The following is a 20,827-nucleotide window of genomic DNA, read 5'->3' as shown; positions in this document are numbered from 1 at the left end:
CCTGTTGGTGAGCTCCACTGTGTACCTCCCCTGTTGGTGAGCGTCACTGTATACCTCCCCTGTTGGTGAGCTCCACTGTGTACCTCCCCTTTTGGTGAGCTGCACTGTGTACCTCCCCTGTTGGTGAGCTCCACTGTGTACCTCCCCTTTTGGTGAGCTCCACTGTGTACCTCCCCCTTTTGGTGAGCTCCACTGTGTACCTCCCCTGTTGGTGAGCTCCACTGTGTACCTCCCCCTTTTGGTGAGCTCCACTGTGTACCTCCCCTGTTGGTGAGCTCCACTGTGTACCTCCCCCTGTTGGTGAGCTCCACTGTGTACCTCCCCTTTTGGTGAGCTCCACTGTGTACCTCCCCCTGTTGGTGAGCCCCACTGTGTACCTCCCCCTGTTGGTGAGCCCCACTGTGTACCTCCCCTGTTGGTGAGCCCCACTGTGTACCTCCCCTGTTGGTGAGCCCCACTGGGTACCTCCCCTGTTGGTGAGCCCCACTGTGTACCTCCCCTGTTGGTGAGCCCCACTGTGTACCTCCCCTGTTGGTGAGCCCCACTGTGTACCTCCCCTGTTGGTGAGCCCCACTGTGTACCTCCCCTGTTGGTGAGCCCCACTGTGTACCTCCCTCTGTTGGTGAGCTTCACTGTGTACCTCCCCCTGTTGGTGAGCCCCACTGTGTACCTCCCCCTGTTGGTGAGCCCCACTGTGTACCTCCCCTGTTGGTGAGCTCCACTGTGTACCTCCCCCTGTTGGTGAGCTTCACTGTGTACCTCCCCTGTTGGGGAGCCCCACTGTGTACCTCCCACTGTTGGTGAGACCCACTGTGTACCTCCCCTGTTGGTGAGCTCCACTGTGTACCTCCCCCTGTTGGTGAGCTGTGTACCTCCCCCTGTTGGTGAGCTCCACTGTGTACCTCCCCCTGTTGGTGAGCCCCACTGTGTACCTCCCCTGTTGGTGACCTCCACTGTGTACCTCCCCCTGTTGGTGAGCTCCACTGTGTACCTCCCCTGTTGGTGAGCCCCACTGTATACCTCCCCTGTTGGTGAGCCCCACTGTGTACCTCCCCCTGTTGGTGAGCTCCACTGTGTACCTCCCCCTGTTGGTGAGCTCCACTGTGTACCTCCCCCTGTTGGTGAGCCCCACTGTGTACCTCCCCTGTTGGTGAGCTCCACTGTGTACCTCCCCCCCTGTTGGTGAGCTCCACTGTGTACCTCCCCCTGTTGGTGAGCCCCACTGTGTACCTCCCCTGTTGGTGAGCTCCACTGTGTACCTCCCCTGTTGGTGAGCTCCACTGTGTACCTCCCCTGTTGGTGAGCTCCACTGTGTACCTCCCCTGTTGGTGAGCCCCACTGTGTACCTCCCCTGTTGGTGAGCCCCACTGTGTACCTCCCCTGTTGGTGAGCTCCACTGTGTACCTCCCCCTGTTGGTGAGCCCCACTGTGTACCTCCCCTGTTGGTGAGCTCTACTGTGTACCTCCCCTGTTGGTGAGCTCCACTGTGTACCTCCCCTGTTGGTGAGCCCCACTGTGTACCTCCCCCTGTTGGTGAGCCCCACTGTGTACCTCCCCTGTTGGTGAGCTCCACTGTGTACCTCCCCTGTTGGTGAGCTCCACTGTGCACCTCCCCTGTTGGTGAGCCCCACTGTGTACCTCCCCTGTTGGTGAGCTCCACTGTGTACCTCCCCCTGTTGGTGAGCCCCACTGTTTACCTCCCCTGTTGGTGAGCCCCACTGTGTACCTCCCCTGTTGGTGAGCCCCACTGTGTACCTCCCCTGTTGGTGAGCCCCACTGTGTACCTCCCCCTGTTGGTGAGCCCCACTGTGTACCTCCCCTGTTGGTGAGCTCCACTGTGTACCTCCCCTGTTGGTGAGCTCCACTGTGTACCTCCCCCTGTTGGTGAGCCCCAAAGTGTACCTCCCCCTGTTGGTGAGCTCCACTGTGTACCTCCCCCTGTTGGTGAGCTCCACTGTGTACCACGTAAAGTTTCTGAATTCCTCTTTGATTGGGTGTGTTGGTGGGAGAAGAGAGAGAGAGAGACCGCAGCATGAAAACATTGTCTTTGTGGGGACTTATGACAGCGTTAGCAGGGACAAAGAGACTAGGTCTGTAAAAACAATCAGGGGAAGAGGATGGAGATCGTCCCTCGCTTTCAAACACGTCTTATGCTTAGTTTTGTTTCCTTTGTCACATTTCTTGGTCCTCCTTCTTGCTCCCAAAATTAGGTCATTCCTATTTTCCTCCCCACTTATTTGTAGGCAGTAAAAGAAGGTCAGATATGCCTGTGGTCTAAATAAAATAGATCCTCTTAGCCTCCCCCAGTCATCTGTGGTGGGTACCTTTTGTAATTCTCTCTCTCTCTCTCTCTCTCTCTACTCTCTACTCTCTGCTCCCTCTGCTCTCTCTCTCAATTCAATTCAATTCAATTGACATGGCAAGTTCATTATTACTTACATTGTCAAAGTATACATATCTAAAAATACAAATATATATATATAAATAATTGTGGGACCGACAGCTCTCTCTCTCTCTCTCTCACTCTGCTCTCTCTCTCACTCTGCTCTCTGCTCTCTCTGCTCTCTAGTATTACCTTAAATTTTAAGAATATCCTTGCTGTTAGATTATCAACTGTAGCTAATATTTGACTTGCTTAGCCTAAGATGTTCAAATAGCTCTCTCTATCTCTCTCTCTCTATCTCTCTCTCTCATATTGGTCACACACATTGGCTGGCAGTGTCCAGGGACTAGTATGTAAATAAGGCTCTGCTCTTTGATACATGGCAGGTGTCATATATGGCTTAGCAGCCTCTTGAACGCACAATACCAGTATGAGAACACAATACCAGTATGAGAGAACAATACCAGTATGAGAGAACAATACCAGTATGAGAACACAATACCAGTATGAGAACACAATACCAGTATGAGAAAACAATACCAGTATGAGAGAACAATACCCAGTATGAGAGAACAATACCAGTATGAGAACACAATACCAGTATGAGAGAACAATACCAGTATGAGAACACAATACCAGTATGAGAGAACAATACCAGTATGAGAAAACAATACCAGTATGAGAATACAATACCAGTATGAGAACACAATACCAGTATGAGAACACAATACCAGTATGAGAGAACAATACCAGTATGAGAACACAATACCAGTATGAGAACACAATACCAGTATGAGAACACAATACCAGTATGAGAACACAATACCAGTATGAGAGAACAATACCAGTATGAGAACACAATACCAGTATGAGAGAACAATACCAGTATGAGAAAACAATACCAGTATGAGAACACAATACCAGTATGAGAACACAATACCAGTATGAGAAAACAATACCAGTATGAGAACACAATACCAGTATGAGAACACAATACCAGTATGAGAACACAATACCAGTATGAGAGAACAATACCAGTATGAGAACACAATACCAGTATGAGAGAACAATACCAGTATGAGAACACAATACCAGTATGAGAGAACAATACCAGTATGAGAACACAATACCAGTATGAGAGAACAATACCAGTATGAGAAAACAATACCAGTATGAGAACACAATACCAGTATGAGAACACAATACCAGTATGAGAACACAATACCAGTATGAGAGAACAATACCAGTATGAGAAAACAATACCAGTATGAGAACACAATACCAGTATGAGAGAACAATACCAGTATGAGAGAACAATACCAGTATGAGAGAACAATACCCAGTATGAGAGAACAATACCAGTATGAGAGAACAATACCAGTATGAGAGAACAATACCAGTATGAGAAAACAATACCAGTATGAGAGAACAATACCAGTATGAGAGAACAATACCAGTATGAGAGAACAATACCAGTATGAGAGAACAATACCAGTATGAGAGAACAATACCCAGTATGAGAGAACAATACCAGTATGAGAGAACAATACCCAGTATGAGAGAACAATACCAGCATGAGATTAGAGAACAATACCAGTAGGAGAGAACAATACCAGTATGAGATGAGAGAACAATACCAGTATGAGAGAACAATACCAGTATGAGAGAACAATACCAGTATGAGAGAACAATACCAGTATGAGAGAACAATACCAGTATGAGAAAACAATACCAGTATGAGAAAACAATACCAGTATGAGAAAACAATACCAGTATGAGAACACAAAGAGGTAGACAGAGAGGGAGACAGAGAGGAAGACAGAGAGGAAGACAGAGAGGGAGACAGAGAGACAGAGAGGGAGACAGAGAGGGAGACAGAGAGGGAGACAGAGAGGGAGACAGAGAGGAAGACAGAGAGGGAGACAGAGAGGAAGACAAAGAGGGAGAGAGAGAGGGAGACAGAGAGGGAGACAAAGAGGGAGAGGGAGACAGAGAGGGAGACAGAGAGGGAGACAGAGAGGGAGACAAAGAGGGAGACAGAGAAGGAGACAGAGAAGGAGACAAAGAGGGAGACAGAGAGGGAGACAGAGAGGTAGACAGAGAGGGAGACAGAGAGGGAGACAGAGAGGGAGACAGAGAGGGAGACAAAGAGGGAGACAGAGAGGTAGACAGAGAGGGAGACAGAGAGGAAGACAAAGAGGGAGAGAGAGAGGGAGACAGAGAGGGAGAGGGAGACAGAGAGGAGACAAAGAGGGAGACAGAGAAGGAGACAGAGAGGGAGAGAGAGCCGGAGAGAGAGAGGGAGACAAGGAGGGAGACAGAGAGGGAGACAGAGAGGGAGAGGGAGACAGAGAGGAGACAAAGAGGGAGACAGAGAAGGAGACAGAGAGGGAGAGAGAGACAGAGAGAGAGACACCACCCCACCACCCTACAATCCCACCAGATAGCCAGATAGTGATAATTTTGCAGGTATTGAGAGGGAGACAGTGAAGGAGAGAGAGAAGGAGACAGAGAGGGAGACAGTGAGGGAGACAGAGAGGGAGACAGAGAAGGAGACAGAGAGGGAGAGAGAGACAGAGAGAGAGACACCACCCCACCACCCTACAATCCCACCAGATAGCCAGATAGTGATAATTTTGCAGGTATTGAGAGGGAGACAGAGAGGGAGACAGTGAGGGAGACAGAGAGGGAGACAGTGAGGGAGACAGAGAGGGAGACAGAGAAGGAGACAGAGAGGGAGAGAGAGACAGAGAGAGAGACACCACCCCACCACCCTACAATCCCACCAGATAGCCAGATAGTGATAATTTTGCCGGTATTGAGAGGGAGACGGGGAGTGAGACGGAGAGTGTGACAAAGAGGGAGACAAAGAGGGAGAAAGAGGGAGACAGAGAAGGAGACAGAGAAGGAGACAGAGGGAGACAGAGAGGGAGAGGGAGACAGAGAGGAGACAAAGAGGGAGACAGAGAGGAGACAAAGAGGGAGACAGAGAGGAGACAAAGAGGGAGACAGAGAGGGAGACAGAGAGGGAGACAGAGAGGAGACAGAGAGGGAGAGGGAGACAGGGAGACAGAGAGGAGACAGAGAGGAGACAGAGAGGGAGAGGGAGACAGAGAGGAGAGGGAGAGGGAGAGGGAGACAGAGAGGAGAGGGAGAGGGAGACAGAGAGGAGACAGAGAGGGAGACAGAGAGGAGACAGAGAGGGAGAGGGAGACAGAGAGGAGAGGGAGAGGGAGACAGAGAGGAGACAGAGAGGGAGAGGGAGACAGAGAGGAGACAGAGAGGGAGACAGAGTCGGAGAGAGAGACACCACCCCACCACCCTACAATCCCACCAGATAGCCAGATAGTGATAATTTTGCGCAAAAACAAAAGAGTTAGACAGGCCTTCTAGGCAGAAATTGGACCAGCCCATCAGGTATTTGTCCGAGATGCCAGATGTCCAGTCCGCCTCTGGTGGTGAGTGTGCTGCTAAAAAGGCAAATCAGGCAGCAAATCCGGGAGATGCAGGCGAACATAACGAAGAAACCACTGTTCATGATTCCACTTGTTCTCAAAGAGGCCGGCGCGATTAGAACTCAGATCATGAATACAAGTATTCTGAACACTGGGTGCAATATTTACATGTTGACTGTTGACCCTTTATTGTGTACTATTTGTGTATATATATATTAGTATTTAATTTTTTGATGAGAAAAATGACCAAAGTCCTGACCTCGGTGTTCTCATATTTAAGGCCACGATCACATGGTTTATCCACCTCTGTTACTGCCAACAAAGCTGACTACAAATACAAAGTTGCCAATGTATTTGCAGTTGATACAAACAAGCGACTTGTAAAAATGAAAACCGAGATGTCTGCATTAAAATGTAAATGCAGGCTATATGCCTATGTAAATCATATTGAGATACATTTCATGTTCAATCAATTGAGTTCTATTTTTCTACTGTCTGTCATTTGTCTTGATATACACTGAGTGTACAAAACATTAGGAACACCTGCTCTTTCCATGACTTAGACTGACCAGGGGAATCCAACTGAAAGCTATGATCCCTTATCCCTTATGATCAATCAGTGTAGATGAAGGGGAGGAGAAAGATAAGGATTTTTAAGCCTTGAGACAAGTGAAACATTGATTGTGTATGTGTGCCATTGAGAGGGTGAATGAACCACACAAACAATTTAAGTGCCTTTTGAACGGGGTATGGTAGTAGGTGCAAGGTGCACCGGTTTGTGTCAAGAACTGCAGCGCTGCTGGGTTTTTCACACTCAACAGTTTCCCGTGTGTATCAAGAATGGTCCACCACCTAAAGGATATCCAGACAACTTGACACAACTATGGGAAGCATTGGGGTCAACATGGGCCAGCATCTGGAATGCTTTTCGGGGGGGGGGGACTCAATATTAGGAAGCTGTTCCTAATTTTTGGTATACTCAGTGTATTTCATGATGTGTAACCTAACATGTGAGCACTGATGTGCCAAATGTTGATTTAATTCATTATTATTGGGTAAGCATTAGAATAAGCCGCCTCAATATTTGCAACCGCAGGTGATACAATCTTTCTTGGAGCTGATCCATCGTCAGTATTGTGGAATAATTCTAATGATAAGAGAAAGCTTTCCTTCCATCCTATCAGTATTGACACATGCCTCAATGACTCAACTTAGCAAACGTTGGAAAGACGTATTGTTAAAACACTCCTAAGTCGAAATTCAATCGCTATCGGAAAACCTGACCCTGGTCAATTTCTCCCTCTCTCTCTCTCTCTCTCCCTCTCCCTCTCTCTCTCTCTCTTCTCTCTCTCTCTCTCTCTCTCTCTCTCTCTCTCTCTCTCTCTCTCTCTCTCTCTTTCTCTCTCTCTCTCTCTCTCTCTCTCTCTCCCTCTCTCTGTCTCTCTCTCTCTCTCTCTCTCTCTCTCTCTCTCTCTCTCCCCCCCTTCTCTCTCTCTCTCTCTCTCTCTCTCTCTCTCTCCTCCCCCCCTTCTTCTCTCTCTCTCTCTCTCTCTCTCTCTCCCTCTCTCTCTCTCCCTCCCCTTCTCTTCTCTCTCTCTCTCTCTTTCTCTCTCTCTCCCTCTCTCTCTCTCTCCCTCCCTCCCCCCCCTCTCTCTCTCTCTCGCTCTGTCTCTCTCCCTCCCCCCCCTTCTTCTCTCTCTCTCTCCCCTTTCTTTCTCTCTCTCTCTCCCTTTCTTTCTCTCTCTCTCTGTCTCTCTCTCCCCCTCTCTCTCTCTCTCTCTCTTTCTCTCTCTCTCCCTCTCTCCCCCCTCTCTCCTCTCTCTCCCTCTCTCCCCCCCTCTCTCTCTCCCTCTCTCTCTCCCCCTCTCCTCCTCTCTCTTCCCTGCTAGGCCCTTACCCTCTGGCATTAGCTCCCCCTGGTGGTTGGAGGGGGATGGAGCGCGGTGGTGGGGAGAGCCCCCGTATGCAGGACAGTCCTGAGCGGGAGCGACGGGGGGGCAGCCCGGAACTCAGCGGACCACCGCCAGGGAAGATGGGGCGTCTGGAGCGCAACGGGAGCCCCACTGGGCCATGTCTCCTACACCACAACGGCAACCCACACGGACCCCTGGGAGGTATGATACCCCAAAACACACCCACAGATAGATGCTGCTTTACACCAATCCAAGGCTATGAAATCCGTAATGGGGTGTGTGCAAGTGAGGAGAATCAGGATGCAGTCACACTCACAGTAGAGGCCTTCACAGGTCCTAAAAATTGGACCGAACCCGATATGCATAAATTCATTAGTACAATAAAGAGAACCGTTCCGAATGGACCCGAGGACAACTAGACCCGTTCCATATAGACCTGGTTAGATCCAGAACCATTCCAATCCAATCTTTCCTGACTGCATCAAACTGGGAAAAGTTAGATAAGCTAGCTAGATAGCTAGGAGGGAGGAAATCAGTAGAAAAGTTAGATAAGCTAGCTAGATAGCTAGGAGGGAGGAAAGCAGTAGAAAAGTTAGATAAGCTAGCTAGATAGCTAGGAGGGAGGAAAGCAGTAGAAAAGTTAGATACGCTAGCTAGATAGCTAGGCTAACTGAGGCTGCATGCACTTTCTCATCCTACAGTTACAAACAACAACAACTCCATTCAGAATATTAAGTAGCAGCCTACCTGTTGGCTCTTGGTCATTGAAGCCTGTCCTTCTCCTTTAACTTTGAATTCCATCATTTTAATTCCATCTTCCATTGATTAGATATCTCCTAACTTTTGCCACAAGGAGGCTCTAGGACTGTAGCCTATTGCCGCTTTGATGACTTCTGATTGGCCAACAACAACAGCATGCTACATGCGCCACTCTAATGAAAAGTAAAGACCAGTAGCATAAATTATATAATTTGTCTCTCTCTCTACTGCAGCAGTCACGTTTGGATCTATATGGGTCCTTCTGGACAAGTCAGTTGAAATTACACATACCTGAGACCTGCGACAATCCGATCAGAGCTGACCCAGAACCGTGACATCATTTAGAATTCTGGTTCTGGATCGGGTCTCGGGTCTCGGGTATTCTCTAACTCAAAGCCCTGACAGTTATGTCTCTTTCTTTGTCTCTGTCTTACTCTCTCTCTCTGGCCCTGACCCTCTGGTAACTGGTAACTGGAGTTCTGGCCGTAATCGTACTGCACAATGCCATGCACTCTAGAGTTCATGAGGCTCATTGCAGTATTTTATAGGACTGTATAATAGGATGAATTCCATCCTAGACTGTGCTGTGTAGATCTAGGCCGCTCTAGACCGTGCTGTGTAGATCTAGGCCGCTCTAGACCGTGCTGTGTAGATCTAGGCCGCTCTAGACCGTGCTGTGTAGATCTAGGCCGCTCTAGACTGTGCTGTGTAGATCTAGGCCGCTCTAGACTGTGCTGTGTAGATCTAGGCCGCTCTAGACCGTGCTGTGTAGATCTAGGCCGCTCTAGACTGTGCTGTGTAGATCTAGGCCGCTCTAGACCGTGCTGTGTAGATCTAGGCCGCTCTAGACTGTGCTGTGTAGATCTAGGCCGCTCTAGACTGTGCTGTGTAGATCTAGGCCACTCTAGACTGTGCTGTGTAGATCTAGGCCGCTCCGTAGGAGTGGGAACTATAGAACACTGAGGTTACTGAATAAAGTAGCGCTGTATGAAGCTGATTTATATTCCTCTCTAGGTTATCGATCGCTCCGCAAACATAAGGTTCTGAATGTATGAGTGGGAACATCCAGCACACACACACACACACACACACACACACACACACACACACACACACACACACACACACACACACACACACACACACACACACACACACACTAGAGTATATTAGAGAACAGACAGGAAACTTTGAGATGAGCATGAGGGGGTAAATAGGGGATAATGGTATCGGCTGTATGTCTTCTGTTTGCCATTGTAATAACTATTGACCAAGCTATGTTAGAGCTGCAATCAGATTTTTGTTACATTACAGAAAGCCCTTGTTGATTTAAAACTTGTACTTAACGCGAGAAAAACTAAATATATGTTGTTAATCAAATTGGCAGAAAAATGTCTGATGGCTACATATTCACTCATTGGATGGTTCTCTGATTGGATGGTTCTCTCATTGGATGGTTCTCTCATTGGATGGTTCTCTCACTGGATGGTTCTCTCATTGGATGGTTCTCTCATTGGATGGTTCTCTCATTGGATGGTTCTCTGATTGGATGGTTCTCTCATTGGATGGTTCTCTGATTGGATGGTTCTCTCATTGGATGGTTCTTGGATGGTTCTCTCATTGGATGGTTCTCTCACTGGATGGTTCTCTCATTGGATGGTTCTCTGATTGGATGGTTCTCTCATTGGATGGTTCTCTGATTGGATGGTTCTCTCATTGGATGGTTCTCTGATTGGATGGTTCTCTCATTGGATGGTTCTCTCATTGGATGGTTCTCTCATTGTATGGTTCTCTCATTGGATGGTTCTCTCATTGGATGGTTCTCTCATTGGATGGTTCTCTCATTGGATGGTTCTCTCATTGGATGGTTCTCTGATTGGATGGTTCTCTCATTGGATGGTTCTCTCATTGGATGGTTCTCTCATTGGATGGTTCTCTCACTGGATGGTTCTCTCATTGGATGGTTCTCTGATTGGATGGTTCTCTCATTGGATGGTTCTCTGATTGGATGGTTCTCTCATTGGATGGTTCTCTCATTGGATGGTTCTCTCATTGGATGGTTCTCTCATTGGATGGTTCTCTCATTGGATGGTTCTCTCATTGGATGGTTCTCTCATTGGATGGTTCTCTCATTGGATGGTTCTCTCATTGGATGGTTCTCTCATTGGATGGTTCTCTCATTGAGCGGGTTCCCACCTGTAAATATCTGGCCGTTTGATTTGATAAAGATCTAACGCTTAAAAACATACCGATGAGCAAGTTCAAAGCTAAGATTTAAAGTAGATTTTTTACAATAGATCATGTCTCTCCATAAACAGCAGGAAGCAGATACAGTCGTGGCCAAAAGTTGAGAATGACACAAATATTAATTTTCACAAAGTCTGCTGCCTCAGTTTGTATGATGGAAATGTGCATATACTCCAGAATGTTATGAAGTGTGATCAGATGAATTGCAATTAATTGCAAAGTCCCTCTTTGCCCCCCCAAAAATTCCACTGCATTTCAGCCCTGCCACAAAAGGACCAGCTGACATCATGTCAGTGATTCTCTCGTTAACACAGGTGTGAGTGTTGACGAGGACAAGGCTGGAGATCACTCTGTCATGCTGATTGAGTTCGAATAACAGACTGGAAGCTTCAAAAGGAGGGTGGTTCTTGGAATCATTGTTCTTCCTCTGTCAGTCATGGTTACCTGCAAGGAAACATGAGCCGTCATCATTGCTTTGCACAAAAAGGGCTTCACAAGCAAGGATGTTGCTGCCAGTAAAATTGCACCTAAATCAACCATTTATCGGATCATCAAGAGCTACAAGGAGAGTTGTTCAATTGTTGTGAAGAAGGCTTCAGGGCACCCAAGAAAGTCCAGCAAGCACCAGGACCATCTCCTAAAGTTGATTCAGCTGCAGGATCGGGGCACAACCAGTACAGACCTTGCTCAGGAATGGCAGCAGGCAGGTATGAGTGCATCTGCACGCACAGTGAGGTGAAGACTTTTGGAGGATGGCCTGGTGTCAAGAAGGGCAGCAAAGAAGCCACTTCTCTCCAGGAAAAACATCAGGGACAGATGATATTCTGCAAAAGGTACAGGGATTGGACTGCTGAGGACTGGGGTAAAGTCATTTTCTCTCAAAACATCAATATTTTGGGTCCATGGCCAGGAAACTCCCCAGACCTTAATCGCATTGAGAACTTGTGGTCAATCCTCAAGAGGCGGGTAGACAAACAAAAACCCACAAATTCTGACAAACTCCAAGCATTGATTATGCAAGAATGGGCTGCCATCAGTCAGGTGGCCCAGAAGTTAATTGACAGCATGCCAGGGTGGATTGCAGAGGTCTTGAAAAAGAAGGGCCAACACTGCAAATATTGACTCTTTGCATCAACTTCATGTAATTGTCAATAAAAGCCGTTGACACTTACGAAATGCTTGTAATTATACTTGACACTGAAGCGGCAAACTTTGTGGAAATAAACATTTGTGTCATTCTCAAAACTGTTGACCACGACTGTACCGTCAACTTTCCTGCCAGATCTTGACTATGGTTACACCATTTATCAAAATGCAGCAGCCACTACTCTTGAACCATTGGATGCTGTCTAACATAGTGCCCCCCCCACACTTTATTAGACAGTAGGAGACAGTTTTAATACCCATCACTGCATCCTGTATCAGAAGATCAGCTGGACCTAAAGTCCCGTAAATCCCATCCTTACTCACATGTTGTTTACAAAGCTCTGCTCAACAAGCTCCAACAGACATACAAATCAAATCAAATTTTATTTACATGGTTAGCAATATTAATGTGAGTGTAGCGAAACGCTTGTGCTTCTAGTTCCGACAGTGCAGTAATATCAACAAGTAATCTAACAATTTCCCAACAACTACCTAATACACACAAGTGTAAAGGAATGGAATAAGAATATGTACATATAAATATATGGAAGAGCGATGGCTGTGCGGCGTAGGCAAGATGCAGTAGATGGTATAAAATACAGTATATACTTATGAGATGAGTCATTTAAGATATGTAAGCATTATTAAAGTGGCATTATTTAAAGTGACTAGTGATCCATTTATTTAAGTGGCCAATGATTTGAGTCTGTTTGTAGGCAGAAGCTTCTCAGTGTTAGTGATGGCTGTTTAACAGTCTGATGGCCTTGGGATAAAAGCTGTTTTTCAGTCTCTCGGTCCCAGCTTTGATGCACCTATACTGACCTCGCCTTCTGGATGGTAGCAGGGTGAACAGGCAGTGGCTCGGGTGGTTGTTGTCCTTGATGATCTTTTTGGCCTTCCTGTGACATCGGGTGGTGTAGGTATCCTGGAGGGCAGATAGTTTGCCCCTGGTGATATGTTGTGCAGACCTCACCACCCTCTGGAGAGCCTTGCGGTTGATGGCGGGGAAGTTGTCGTACCAGGCGGTGATAAAACCCAATAGGATGCTCTCAATTGTGCATCTGTAAAAGTTTGTGAGGGTTTTAGGTGACAAGCCATATTTCTTCAGCCTCCTGAGGTTGTGTGGGTGGACCATTTCAGTTTGCCCGTGATGTGTATGCCGAGGAACTTAAATGTTCCACCTTCTCCACTACTGTCCCGTCGATGTGGATAGGGGGGTGCTCCCTCTGCTGTTTCCTGAAGTCCACGATCATCTCCTTTGTTTTGTTGATGTTGAGTGAGAAGTTGTTTTTCTGACACCACACTCCGTGTGTCCTCACCTCCTACCCTGTAGGCTTTCTCGTCGTTGTTGGTAATCAAGCCCACTACTGTTGTGTCGTCTGCAAACTTGATGATTGAGTTGGAGACATGCTTGGCCACGCAGTCATGGGTGAACAGGGAGTACAGGAAGGGGCTGAGCACGCACCCTTGTGGGGCCCCGGTGTTGAGGATCAGCGAAGTGAAGATGTTGTTTCCAACCTTCACCACCAGGGGGTGGCCTGTCAGAAAGTCCAGGTCCCAATTGCACAGGGCGGGGTTGAGACCCAGGGCCTGAAGCTTAATGATGAGCTTGGAGGGTACTATCCCCCACAGCTTTCTTACATAGGTATTCCTCTTGTCCAGATGGGATAGGGCAGTGTGCAGTGTGATGGTGATTTTATCGTCTGTGGACCTGTTGGGGCGGTATGCAAACTGAAGTGGGTCTAGGGTGGCAGGTAAGGTGGAGGTGATATGATCCTTGACTAGTCTCTCAAAGCACTTCATTCAACATTCAACACCATAGTACCCTCCAAGCTCATCATTAAGCTTCAGGCCCTGGTTCTCAACCCCGCCCTGTGCAATTGGGTCCTGGACTTCATGATGACAGAAGTGAGTGCGATAGTCATTTAGTTCAGTTATCGTTGCCTTCTTTGGTACAGGAACAATGGTGGCCATCTTGAAGCATGTGGGGACAACAGACTGGGATAGGGAGAGATTGAATATGTCCGTAAACATACCAGCCAGATGATCTGCGCATGCTCTGAGGAGGCCAAAAGCCTTGCGAGGGTTAACACGTTTAATGGTCGAATGGCTCCATCTATCCACGGTTTCTGGTTAGGGTAGGTTAATAGTCACAGTGGGTACAACATCTCTAATGCACTTCCTTATAAACTCACTCACCAAGTCAGAGTATAAATCAATGTTATTCTCTGAGGCTGCCGGAACATTTCCCAGTCCCGTGATCAAAACAATCTTGAAGCATGGATTCCGGTTGGTCAGATCAGCGTAGGAGCAAGACATCCCTCACTTCCTTGTTGAATTATAACAATATGAGATACCAAACTCATTCGCAAGGTTAACTCTTGAGGTCCCGCTTGTCCCCACAAAGTTTTAACGCACCACAGTTATGGAATACATTACAAAACAAATTCCACCTGGATTCCCTGGTGCCGATAATGTAACGCTCGTCAGAAGAAGTAGACCAAGGTGCAGCGTGGTACGTGTTCATGATTCTTTATTTAATCCGACCGTCACGTTCTGAAGGCTACACAGAGCTAACAAAAAAACAACATCCCACAACCTAAGGTGGCAAAACAGGCTGCCTAAGTATGATTCCCAATCAGAGACAACGATAGACAGCTGTCCCTGATTGAGAACCCTACCCGGCCAAAACATAGAAACACAAAACATAGAAATAAAGAACATAGAATGCCCACCCAAATCACACCCTGACCAAACCAAATAGAGACATAAAAGGCTCTCTAAGGTCAGGGCGTGACCGATAGGGCAGTTTAAAACTCTGTTGTTAAATAAGTCATGTCTTTTTTGCTGTCTTGATGTAATTGTTGTCCTCAGGGCACCATTGTAAATGAGACAATGATCTCAATTAGGTTCCGCTGAATAAATAACAGTTAATAAATAAAGTGAAATAAAATAAAGGGAAAAGGGGGTGATGGGGAGAAGTGATAAGGGGGGAGAGGGATGAGAGGGGAGAGGGGGAGAAATGGGGAGAGGAAGATGGGGAGAGGGAGATGGGGAGAGAGGGGAGAGGGGAGATGGGGAGAGGAAGATGGGGAGAGGGGAGAGGAAGATGTGGAGAGGGAAGAGAGGGAGATGAGGAAGATGGGGAGATGGGGAGAGGGAGATGGGGAGAGATGGAGATGGGGAGAGGTGAGGGAAGATGGGGAGAGAGGGAGGGAGGGAGATGGGGAGAGGGAAGATGGGGAGATGGGAGATGGGGAGGGGGAGATGGGGAGAGGAAGATGGGGAGAGGGGGAGAGGGAGAGGGAGATGGGGAGAGGGAGATGGGGAGAGGGGAGAGGTGATGGGGAGAGGGGGGAGAGGTGATGGGAGATGGGGGATGGGGAGAGGTGATGGGAGATGGGGAGAGGTGATAAGGGGAGAGGTGATGGGAGATGGGGAGAGGGGAGAGGTGATAAGGGGAGAGGTGATGGGAGATGGGGAGAGGTGATAAGGGGAGAGGTGATGGGAGATGGGGAGAAGTGATAAGGGGAGAGGTGATGGGAGATGGGGAGAGGTGATAAGGGGAGAGGTGATGGGAGATGGGGAGAAGTGATAAGGGGAGAGGTGATGGGAGATGGGGAGAGGGGAGAGGTGATGGGAGATGGGGAGAGGTGATAAGGGGAGAGGTGATGGGAGATGGGGAGAAGTGATAAGGGGAGAGGTGATGGGAGAGAGGGGAGAGGTGATGGGAGATGGGGAGAGGTGATAAGGGGAGAGGTGATGGGAGATGGGGAGAGGGATAAGGGGAGAGGAAGAGGTAATGGGAGAGGGGAGAGGGGGAGGGGAGGGAAGAGGTGATGGGAGATGGGGAGAGGTGATAAGGGGAGAGATGGGGAAGTGATGGGAGATGGGGATGAGGTGATGGGAGATGGGGAGAAGTGATAAGGGAAGAGGTGATGGGAGATGGGGAGAGAGGGGAGGGGGAGAGGTAATGGGAGAGGAGAGAGGTGATGGGAGATGGGGAGAGGTGATGGGAGATGAGGAGAGAGGTGATGGGATATGGGGAGAGGGAAGAGGTGATGGGGAGAGGTGATGGGAGATGGGGAGAGGGAAGAGATGATGTGAGATGGGGAGAGGTGATGGGAGATGGGTAGAGGGGGAAGAGGGGGGAGAGGGGAGAGGGAAGAGATGATGGGAGATGGGAGATGATGAAGAGGGAAGAGGTGATGGGAGATGGGGAGAGGGAAGAGGTGATGGGAGATGGGAAGACGGGGAGACAGAGAGGTGGGGAGGGAGAAAGAGGGAGACTGAGTTACAGCAAGAGGGAACTACGAGAGAGTGGAGAAAAAGATAGAAAGGTGTTGGGAGAGAGAGGAGAGTGAGGGAGATGAGAGAGAGAGAGAGAGAGAGAGAGAGAGAGAGAGAGAGAGAGAGAGAGAGAGAGAGAGAGAGAGAGAGAGAGAGAGAGAGAGAGAGAGAGAGAGAGAGAGAGAGAGAGGGAGAGAGAGAGAGAGAGAGAGAGAGAGAGAGAGAGAGAGAGAGACTAAGAGAGAGAGAGAGAGAGGAGAGAGAAAGAGAGAAAGGTGTTGGAAAGGAGATGAGGTATGGGATGAGGAAGAGAGAGAGAGGGGGAGAGGGAGAGAGAGAGAGAGAGAACTACGAGAGAGTGGGAAAAGAAAGAGAGAGAGAGAGCTGGTTGGAGCTGCTCTGTGTTGACAGTTATATTGGCCTGTTGGGGGAAATTCACTTACTTGAATTGGCACACAGAGCTCCAGTGTGTAATTCACTCCCAGAAGAGCCCAGCAAACTGGGAGCCGGGATGATTCATGGAGAGGAAGTAGAAATATAGCAATTGACTGATTAAAACAAGAGAGAGGGAGAGATCTAATGGTGCTGTGTGTGTGTGTGTGTGTGTGTGTGTGTGTGTGTGTGTTATAGCTCTACTCTTATTATTAGTGCAGGGAGTTTGCCTAATGCTCAGACCCTCATTTCTTCTGAGAGCCTTAATTAATTAGTCGACAGGTGGCCTACAACCAAAAGCCTTTTAGTAAGAAGAGGAATATTGGTGGAGGAATTGAATTGTTGCTGTGAGCCAAAAGGATAGTGGGGCCATAGAGATGAACGCCATAGAAAACCATGTGTGTGGGCATCGTTTAGGCCGCTGTGACTTTGGGAACGGTTACCATGGTTCCCAGCTTTATCTATGAAACTAACAGGTAAGCTATAAGAAAACATCTACATATACAGTCAAATGAGATGAGACATATGCAGTCAAATGAGATGAGACATGGACAGTCAAATGAGATGAGACATATGCAGTCAAATGAGATGAGACATGGACAGTCAAATGAGATGAGACATATGCAGTCAAATGAGATGAGACATGGACAGTCAAATGAGATGAGACATACACAGTCAAATGAGATGAGACATGGACAGTAAATGAGATGAGACATGGACAGTCAATGAGATGAGACATGGACAGTCAATGAGATGAGACATGGACAGTAAATGAGATGAGACATGGACAGTCAAATGAGATGAGACATACACAGTCAAATGTGTACAGTCAAATGAGATGAGACATGGACAGTCAAATGAGATGAGACATGGACAGTCAAATGAGATGAGACATGGACAGTCAAATGAGATGAGACATGGACAGTCAAATGAGATGAGACATGGACAGTCAAATGAGATGAGACATGGACAGTCAAATGAGATGAGACATGGACAGTCAATGAGATGAGACATGGACAGTCAAATGAGATGAGACATGGACAGTAAATGAGATGAGACATGGACAGTCAAATGAGATGAGACATACACAGTCAAATGAGATGAGACATGGACAGTCAAATGAGATGAGACATGGACAGTCAATGAGATGAGACATGGACAGTCAATGAGATGAGACATGGACAGTCAATGAGATGAGACATGGACAGTCAAATGAGATGAGACATGGACAGTCAATGAGATGAGACATGGACAGTCAATGAGATGAGACATGGACAGTCAAATGAGATGAGACATGGACAGTCAATGAGATGAGACATGGACAGTCAATGAGATGAGACATGGACAGTCAAATGAGATGAGACATGGACAGTCAAATGAGATGAGACATGGACAGTCAAATGAGATGAGACATGGACAGACAAATGGAGAGCTGGAGACGCTAAACTGCGATAAATCAGCACCAGCCCGGTCGTTCAAATTGCATTGCATGTCTACCGAATTCTGTGTAATTATAAAATATGAAAGAACTGATAATGAACACAGTAGCTTGAATCACCATTGGGTCCAAAATACATCCACTGCACATAACTGACCTTCAATGAATGTAAAGAACTTAGCTAGTTATGGAATAGATAGTAATGAAATTGTAAGGTGTGCGTGTTGGTGGCAGGGAAGTCAGGTGCAGGAGAACGAACTTGGTATAAATGGAGTCATTTAATAAGAACTACAAACAAACGACAAAAAACAAAATATACAACAAAAAAATCAAATGGGTCCAAAACCCGTCGCGCACCAACACATAATAGCACTAACATGCAAACAATCTCCAACAAGGACATGAGGGGGAACAGAGGGTTAAATACACAACATGTAATTGATGGGATTGGAACCAGGTGTGATGGAAGACAAGACAAAACCAATGGAAAATGAAAAGAGGATCAGTGATGGCTAGAAGGTCGGTGACGTCGACCGCCGAACACCGCCCGAACAAGGAGAGGGACCGACTTCGGGAGAAGTCATGACAATAGATAGTTATGGAATAGATAGTGATAGTTATGGAATAGATAGTGATAGTTATGAATAGATAGTTGTGGAAAACAGTGTGAAGCTTTTAAATTTATTTGACACTTAGATTTTTTTCAAGGTCCTTTTTTAATAATTTCTTTGGATATCCATTCTTCTAGTATTACCTCTAATCTTAAGGATTTCCTTGCCGTTAGATTAGCGACTTTACATCTTTGCATTGTTTGGAATCCTATCAGTATACACAACAGGTGATTTAACAGCCACCCAAGTCAGCAGCATTCTATGTAATTGACCTATGACTAACATTGTACTCACTTAGCCTGTTTATTTTGCCTAACTTCTGATCTCCCTCCCCCAGGTCTGATGATCCCAGTATTCTGTGTGGTGGAGCAGGCAGGGCTGGACGGAGGGATGCAGCGTGAGGAGGTGGAGAGGAGCGAGGGCCACAGGGAGGAGCATGCTGAGTTTGTCCTGGTCAGGAAAGACATCCTCTTCAATCAGCTGGTGGAGACGGCCCTGCAGGCCCTGGGGTACTCCCACAGCTCTGCTGCTCAGGCTCAGGGTGAGTACTGTAGCCTCCACTAAACACCATCCATAACCACAAACACTTGAACTGAGCACTTCTCCACTAAACACCATCCATAACCCCAAACACTTGAACTGAGCACTTCTCCACTAAACACCAGACACAAAGGCTCTATCAGCCAAAATAATATATGCCATTTAGCAGACGGTTTTATCCAAAGTGACGTACAGTCATGCGTGTATACACTTTATGTATGGCTGGTCCCGGGAATCGAACCCACTACCCTGGCGTTACAAGTACCACGCTCTACCAACTGAGCTACAGAGGACAAAACAAAGCTTTCACCTGGTACTGAGTTTGTGCTAAAACGCTATACAACCTGTTAGAAAAGAGTCAGAGGACAGCACAGCACTAATTCACTGGCCGGGATGCTAGCCAGACTAAACACTTCTGTATGATGTTTTGAGCTCTCAGACTAAGTAAAGAATGTTTGAAAAACACAAATAAAGAGAAACGTGTTAAACAAAGAACAAAGAGTTGGAAAGAAATGAGTCTAGTTCCTCCAAGAGGCCAAGATAATATGTGTGCGACTAAATGTGTCTAAGTATATGCACATGCTTTAATGTGTGTGTGTGTGTGTGTGTGTGTGTGTGTGTGTGTGTGTGTGTGTGTGTGTGTGTGTGTGTGTGTGTGTGTGTGTGTGTGTGTGTGTGTGTGAGTGTGTGTGTGTGTGTGTGAGTGTGTGTGTGTGTGTGTGTGTGTGTGTGCATTTGTGTGTTCATGTCTGTGTATGTGTGAGAATGTTTATGAAAGAGGTCTAGGGGAGAAACATAATAGCTGTGTAATTTATTGTTGCACACATGGTTACCATCGCCAAGAGGACAGTGCAGTTTACTTGTGTTCACTAAAGTATGTAGAACATTCTATCTGGGGGAGTTGCTTCACGTTGATATATGGTAACAATAGACACAACCAGGCAGCTGACATACAGATGTAGGAGCTTCATTTGATCACTCTTTTGTTGCTGAGAATTTTCCTGCACAGGTTTCAAAAGGCTTCTAGAGTTTGTAATGTCCACTTTAAAATGTCAGACTTGATTTGCCCAAATGAAAAATGTATCAACCCTTACAAATATGAATTATCATCCACATAATCATTTGCATTTCCTGTTGCTGCAGGTTATTTTCCTGCTGTAGCAAACTGGCTCAAATTAAGATCCTACATCTGTACATGGACTTAAACTGAAATAGTGTGTGAATCTGCTTCTTTTGATGTCTCTGTTAGTGGCTACAATGACACAACCTCTATAACTCTTTCCTTATGTTAAAACAGTCTGGATTCTTAGGGGCTATTAATGGAATTAGACAATAACTGTACTGTTGCCCCTGTGTGTCAGAGAAAAACATACATGTATGCAGTATTTTTTGCAGTACTATTGCGATGCATCAAGATACGCCACTAAATTGATCACTATCTATGTGTAAAGTGGAGATGCTCTGATATCAGATATCATATAATGTCAGTTATAGTTTGACCTGACAAATCTCACGTCATGTTGTGAGACGTACGTGAGAGAGCTCACTTCATACAGTACACCAACACAGCGTAACAGATGTGTGTGTAAGACAAATGTGTACATCACAGGCAA

The 20,827-nt window shown here is 46.9% G+C and overlaps 1 protein-coding gene across 7 annotated transcripts in view; it reads left to right on the top strand.

Moving 5' to 3' along the window:
- LOC112225616 (DNA-binding protein SATB2) overlaps positions 1-20,827 on the top strand; it is a 95,819-nt gene that overhangs the window by 35,978 nt on the left and 39,014 nt on the right. For all 7 annotated transcript variants that reach the window (XM_042306622.1, XM_042306625.1, XM_042306620.1 and 4 more), the window contains exons 2-3: positions 7,728-7,952; positions 19,012-19,215. In XM_042306622.1, the coding sequence (XP_042162556.1) occupies positions 7,772-7,952; positions 19,012-19,215 (385 nt within the window). In that variant the 5' untranslated portion in view covers positions 7,728-7,771. The remainder of the gene's footprint in view (positions 1-7,727; positions 7,953-19,011; positions 19,216-20,827) is intronic.

The sequence above is a fragment of the Oncorhynchus tshawytscha genome, linkage group LG26 (assembly GCF_018296145.1).
Source record: "Oncorhynchus tshawytscha isolate Ot180627B linkage group LG26, Otsh_v2.0, whole genome shotgun sequence".
NCBI lineage: Eukaryota > Metazoa > Chordata > Actinopteri > Salmoniformes > Salmonidae > Oncorhynchus > Oncorhynchus tshawytscha.
Note: the sequence above shows the minus strand (reverse complement) of the source record. Positions and strands in the feature narration are given on the sequence as shown.